At 36.2% G+C, this 7,153-nt stretch overlaps 1 protein-coding gene across 3 annotated transcripts; it reads right to left on the reverse strand.

Annotated features, from left to right (window-relative positions):
• LOC109227078 (F-box/kelch-repeat protein SKIP30-like) lies at positions 317-6,398 on the reverse strand. 3 transcript variants are annotated; one of them, XM_019392089.1, is made up of 4 exons: positions 6,113-6,398; positions 3,678-3,752; positions 3,556-3,598; positions 317-1,798 (listed from the first exon to the last, which is right to left on the reverse strand). In XM_019392089.1, the coding sequence occupies exon 4, from the start codon at positions 1,720-1,722 to the stop codon at positions 685-687; it is 1,038 nt and encodes a 345-aa protein (XP_019247634.1). In that variant the 5' UTR covers positions 1,723-1,798; positions 3,556-3,598; positions 3,678-3,752; positions 6,113-6,398; the 3' UTR covers positions 317-684. The 3 variants fall into 3 exon arrangements, with proteins under 3 accessions (XP_019247634.1, XP_019247627.1, XP_019247642.1); XM_019392082.1 differs by having other exon boundaries at positions 3,674-3,752; XM_019392097.1 differs by having other exon boundaries at positions 3,556-3,752.

A 7,153-nucleotide genomic window follows, 5' to 3' on the forward strand; every position in this document is an offset into this window, starting at 1 on the left:
ACCTCTCCCAAAAACAAACAAAAATAGAATCAGTCTCCCAAGTTCTCCTAGAAATCTCAAGTACAGAAACTGGTTAGTTTGTTGAAGATATCATCATCACCGGATAATAGTGCACATCACTAGACTAAACAAGACAATTATTGTGTTACCTATGTGAATTATTAAGTGCAAAACCGACAATATGGCACCAATATGTCGAGGCTCGCAACTTGCACCGCTAATGACATCTCTTCAGATTCTCAGTTACCCATCCTGTGGCTGAACTATGATTTGGTTCTAATGCATGGACTTTTTTGTTCATTTGACTAACAGGAAATCACCAAAAAGAAAGATTAAGATACACTTAATTGAAAATAGACAAAACATGCCCCCTAAAAAAAAAAGAATCAAGTAGGGCAACGAGCTAGTTTATCTCCATACAGACACAAGAAACCAATAAATTTAGAGAAACCTTGATGCAAATACATGTATTTTTCATGTTAAAATCGCCAGCATTCAAGGTATGAACAGAACTTCACTTCAAATACCAGCAGCTACGAGCAAAGAGGATTCTACATGCTAGGTAAGGAAGCGGCCAGAAAGCTGAACATCTCATACCTAGCACCTTGCCAGCACAACTCAAACCCTCTTTGAAGCAATTTATCCAAAGAAAACTGCAACGCAATTCAATCCATTATGCATGACCTATATTCTCATCTGCGTGCAGCCAAGGATCGTTCCTCTACACCTTGTCATTGGAGTAACTTGACGCCACACTGACCTCTCACTTCCGAGCGTCAGAACATCAACATCAGAAATCAATTTAATGTCCCAATTCCAGCGCTCCGGTCCAATAACCCCTCCAACAATATAGATATCATCTCCCAGACCTATCATTGCAAAACCAATTCTTCTACGAAATTCAGATGCCGAAACTACCATCTTCCGTGTCTCTCTTTCCTGCTTGTAAATGAGCCAATGACTCAGTACATAAAGCTCATCCTTAACGACAACCATGGGGCCTTGGAGCCAACCATACTCATGGACTGTCCAACCCTGCTTCACATTTTCCAGAACCTGAACAGTTGACAAACCTTTGTGCAATACGTGAACTTTACCGGCAATAACCACTCCCGAGCAAGCAGAGTTGTGTGTGCGATGGAGATCAGGGATCGGATCCCAAACATTCTTCTCGGGATCATAGATTTCCGCTCTTGATATTGATTTTCTGCAGTTAGTAAAACCCCCTGCAACAACTATCTTCCCATCAAACACACAACAAGCGAACATGGCACGAGGCACAATCATAGATGCGCACAGACTCCATTCTCTGGTTACCGGGTCATACGACCATACCTCATCAGTGGCAAAACTTCCGTCTTGGTCACCAGTTAATGGATCCACAGCATCACTGCCACCACCTAGAACAAAGAGTTTTCCAGCAGTAGAGACCACACCAAAGTGAGCAAGATGTCTGATATTCGAGGGAAGAACAGGGAGGGTAATCCAAAGATCACGCATAGGATCGTAAAGCTGCCACAAATTATCAGGGTCAAAGGCACAGACACATAAAAATTCTTCAGATGAATTGACCTCCTTTCTTGCCTTAAATAGTTCGCGACTTCGAATAGCAGCTTGCCAGGAACGGGAAACAAGTTCTAATTTGGGATGAAGATATAACGGAACCCGTGCAAGACACCTGAGTGCAACAGCATCAGGGAGCCCTTCGATGAGTACAGACATTACGGTCAAGCTCGCATCTACCTCAATCAGGAAATACTGAAGTGATGGTGGTAACTGTTATTTTTTGAAAGTCAACCTGAAACATTAAAAAGACAAATTAATGTAAAGATAAAGAACAGACACTATAAACCATACAGCTGTACTGAAAATGCAAAATGTCAATTATCTTTATCCATCGATCCCATGACCAAAGCTCCATGTGCTTTCTAAATGCCCTTTCCTCCCCAATCTTTATGCTCATTTGGACATGTAAAAAGAAGACAAAAGGCCACCTCTCTCCAGACACAAGAAAGGAGTGGGAAAAAAAGAACCTTTAGTAGCACGAACAACAAACCCGCAGGGTTGAAGAGGGAGACAACAAAGGATTTGGTTTATCAACTGCACTCACATCCCCCTCTATTAGAGATTTGACTATTTGATATCCTCGTCAAGCACTAACAGCTTACTTGAAGTGCTACTACATGGATAAGTCACAACAATCTTCTAGAGCACAAACTCTTTCATTTGGAAAAGTTAGATTTAAAGACCACCCAATAGGAGAAATGAAAGATTCTCCTTTATAATTTCAATATGCCTCATAAGATCCAAAGCACCAGAGAACAGTGAGTCACATTAGCATAGGCAATGACAAACCAAAGACCTGGAAAGCATTTTCATTGCAGAGCCATATTAGTTAAATATCATCTGTTCTTTATATTTTTTGCCGAGAAGGCAAATATTATATGTTCTACATCTATGAACCTCCAAAGCATTTCAAAGAGAAGAAAGTTTTTATTTAACAAAGACTAAGAAGGTACTGTATCAAATACTTGGCTTGTCAACTAATTTTCCTGATTTTGGCAAAACAATATAGCCCTTCATGAAGTAGCTACAAAGTCCAAAACTAAGCCAAGTTTTAATTGTGATTAAGGTCTTATAGGAGAGACACCTGCTGTAAACTTGTTCCACAATTAATCACCTCTTCAACAGTCCCAACGTGATGAGCAATGATCGGTAGCATTTCTTTCCATCACTGAACAATTTCCTCGAAAATAGCCTACTTCAATACTCCATTATTTAAAAAGTAAGTTGATATTTTTTCCTACTTCCAACCCAGAAATTCTTTAGAGTGTCATTTAACTTTTGGCAAGAGTTGATGGTTGACACCTCAATAAGTACCGAGTGCTTTAAAATTAAGCAGATCTTATGGCTGGAGAAAATGTATCATTTTCTATTTGTAGAGAAGCAATTGGAGTAAATGATATTTACAATATCTCTCAGAAATGTATCACAGTTGATGGATTCACATTAAATTTGCTAAAAGAAAATCCCAAAAACTCAGCTTGCGTAAACTGACCAATGAAACTTCTGGCGGACCTGATTTCTCAATGCATCGACAATTTACTATGCCTTAAAAAATGCTCATTCGACAAAAGTATACAACTGTATTTTACCAAAGCCCTCCAAACAGCTAGATATACATATCCAGATGTGCGTGCCAACCTGATCTCTCAAAATAATTTTGGAACTTAGAGATAAAATGTACATCTATATTATCAAAATTAATAAATAAATAATAATAGTATCATGTACATCTACAGACTCTGGTTGTATCTCATCCCAGAGCGGAGATAGCACTCGTAGTTTCCTAGAAAAGGCTGAAAAGGGCAGGAAATTTCAAGCAAATCTAGGGGAACAACCAAAGATAAAAGGAGAAAAGACAATTAAAGTAGAGGACAATATGGCTACCACAAATCCTCCTAAAGTAATAATTTATTCAATTTGCATTATCTTCCTTGTCAGTATGTTAAGTTGAAGACAACTAAAATGTTACCAATTACAGTAGTTAAATACCTGGGCAAAACTGTTCCCTGTGTGATATCTCCTCAGCTACTTTCTGAATAACCAAAATAAAAATGTTAAACAGAAACTAAAAAGACAATTCAGCAATAAACTCTGGTCGTGACATCACCTACAAATGCGACCACTATCCCTCTTCCTTCTTTGCACAGGGTAGAGTAAACAGGAATTGCTCCACCAAATTCAGCAACCTGGATCGACATTTGGGGAGATTAAGAAAATAAACTTACAATAAAGTTAAGGTACATAAAGATAAGATTAAGTGTTGGAGGATGTAAAAGAAGCAAAAGATTTCCTATTAAAGCTGAAAAGACACCAAATTAAAGTTGTACTTTCACTTGATTGAAACACCTTCCTTTAAAGGAAATAATTCGCTTTTCCTTACTTAAAAAAAAAAATCGAATAGCAAACGGATTAATTTGAAATAGTATGTATCTATTTAGAGATTCCCTTGCTAGTGGAGACTTATTAGACAGAGAAACTGCCAGCAAGAAGGAAAGAGAACATTAAGACATGGAGAATAAGGTTAACCAAGGATGGATAGAATGCCATCAATCGACTTGGTTCTTGTAATGGTGAATCAAGTTTCTCCCTACACTACAGCCCCCAAAGTGTGGCCTAAAAGCAGAGGAGTTGGTGTAATAACCTCTGGAAAAAAAGTTTGAATCCCAGCAGACGCAACAGGTGATTCATCCTATCAGTCTAACCCTAGGTGGTCAGAGTTAACTGATACTTATATTGGTGGGAGGTAGCACGAAACCCAGGAACTAGTCAAGGTGTGCACAAGCTGGCCTAAACACTATAGTAATTAAACAGGATAATCTTTACATTATCAAAAGCAGCATCTGCCCCCACTCAAAAATAAAACAGGACAAGGAAGCATTGGGAGGAGCTTATCTATTTGTAGTTAAAAGAGCATTATCAGCAGCTAAAATGTATTACAATGGACCTTTACCCCCCTAAACCATGGAGAATTTAAATGAGGGAGACTTAGGACACAAGTTACATTGTATACAATCGTAGAAGTAGGGTCAAATAGTTCCAAAAAAATTGATTGTGAGAGATTTAGGTCAAAAGCGATGTTATATACAATACAAAAAGTAGTATCAGATAGTTCAAATTTTAACCTATGCCTATACAAAAATCCTCATGATAAACCATTTCCATTTTGGGACTTACTGTTTGTTTTAATTGGAAGAAGAAAAAGGGTGGTTATAGATAAAGCAAATCGAACACAGGAGAAGTGGAAGGCCAAATAAATGAAACAGCCAAAAAAAAATGTTAAGAGGTCATTTTAGATCCACAAATAAAGCAAAGTAAGAAATGATAGGCGACAGTGACCTTGAGGAATAAGCATAAAACGAAGCAATTATCATATCAAATGCGGTAATCTGGAGGTATTATACAAATATAAACGACTAGATGCAATAGAATGTTCAAGACTTCAAGTAGAATACATAAAAGGATAAACTGAGAGGAGGATGCTGAAAATGATTTGGGCATGTCCGATATAGACTTCCAAATGCACCGGTTTGTAAGTGCCACTATTATGATTGAATGTGTCAAAAGGGGGACAAGGTACATCCTAAAGTCATACAGTCTCTTAGATAAGCAGAAAACACAATAAGAACAAATGATCTATATAGGCAATACCCACTAGTTTGGATTAGGCTTTATCATTGTGTACAACTTACATTATGTTTGGCATTTTTCAAGAATCTTTGTACTTTGGTTACTGTATCATATGTTTGATTAGAGATAAATGTGATATTGCCTATAGTTGTGAAACTCTTGATTTGTCTCGACAGAAACTTTTGAGTATTAAATGAAAATAGTCCCAAACTGAATGGCATGGATCATACTGCTGATCCTAGCTACTTTGGAGTTTGACGCACAGTTGCTGGTGTATTGAGAGCCAGCAGCTAAGTTCTTTAGCAACAATATTAGGGTAGTACTATAAGCAACCACGACGGTCATATACCTATTGTGCCAAATAGTAATTGGACAAAATCCCATATCTTGATGATAAATGGCTGCATTTGCTAAGTTGCTACAACTATAAATGTGTTTATTTATTTGGAAGAGGAAATCAACCAATTTTTTCACCAATCCCGTTAAATATACTCTATCTACATAAACTAGAAGGTTTCTTCTTCTTTTCTCCCCAACGGAGTGATTTTAGGAAAATATACCAAAAGGCAATATGATACAGAAGAGCTCATATATGGTTGTTATCAACAAAGAAGTTAAGATCAAATGGATTTCTAAAGCTAGGTGATTAAAGACTCTGAGCAAACAAAAACACCTAAATCTTAACATGACGAATCAAATGATGGGCAGCTGAAAAAGTACATAAAAATCATTTCTAAAATTAAACCCAAATCCCTAACATAAATAAAGAATTATAAAACAACAACAACTTTGGGTGTTTGAACAATTGGGCCAATCTTGAAAAGCAAACAAAATGTTTATGCAAATTCAAAAATTAAGTGCACATCAATCCCGATTACCAGCTGATTAAGACGAAATTGAAAAAAAGAAAATGATATACCTGAACACGAAAACCCTGCACCCTTTCAACAACTACAGCTGAAACAAGACCGATGCCTTTTCTTGAAAAAAGTATTTGTTGTGTTACAAATGAAGAAAAAAAAATCAATTACTGAGTGTTATAGATTAGCTTTGATTTTGTAACAGAAACAATTTTGATTATTCTTTTGGGGAGAGAATTGGATGGGTACGTTTTTTGCAGTCAGGCGAGAGTGTTTAAGGACAATTACACAAGAGTGTTTTTGGAAAGTAGATGCGTTTACCCTAAGAAATTAAAAAAAGAATACAATTAGGCACAAAAGGATATTCCCATTCCATTACTCTGTCGTTTGGTTTTGGTTTTCTGTTTATTTGAACAAACTAAATATTTTTTTTTTCTCCATATTGGTAGTACTAGTTTTGGAGCTTGACATTAAAAAAATTACTTTGAAGATAAATGTGTTTATAAAAAACAATTACATTTCCAACATCCTCAACATTTCTTTTCTTTAGGTTGACATTTGAAAGAGTTTTTCCTTAATTTCTTTTGGCTTTTAAATTTTTTTGATTGTTACTGTATTTCTTTTGTTTTCACATGTCACTTTGTTGTTCAATGTTTGTTAGTCAGTGTTAATGAATTTCCAGCTAAATACACTTCAGTTTTTCCTAATAACATCATTATAGGAATCTCCTTTTTAAGTTTCTTTTGAAGCTACAATTTGACCCTTTTTTGCATTTAAGAATTTATGTGGGACAATATGTCTCATCTTCCTTCTTCCCAAAAGAAAAAACTAATTTTCAGTGTCCATAAATCTTCTTCAAATTGTTTGCTTAAGAGTTAAGATACATATAATTATTTTTACTACAATAGATAATTAGGCCAATGCATGAGAAGCTTTGACTAATCATAAGTGTGAAAGTTAGCTGTAACTTGCGAGTAATTAAGTACTAGAAGTTAAAAAAGAGAAAAAGGATACGGAAAGTGGAGAGTTGATTGAAGTTAGAGTGGTATGTTATGACAAAGGGTGTGTTTGGCAGTACGGAAAATGTTTTTTAATTTTCT

This window comes from Nicotiana attenuata, chromosome 1 (genome assembly GCF_001879085.1).
Source record: "Nicotiana attenuata strain UT chromosome 1, NIATTr2, whole genome shotgun sequence".
Classification (NCBI taxonomy): Eukaryota; Viridiplantae; Streptophyta; class Magnoliopsida; order Solanales; family Solanaceae; genus Nicotiana; species Nicotiana attenuata.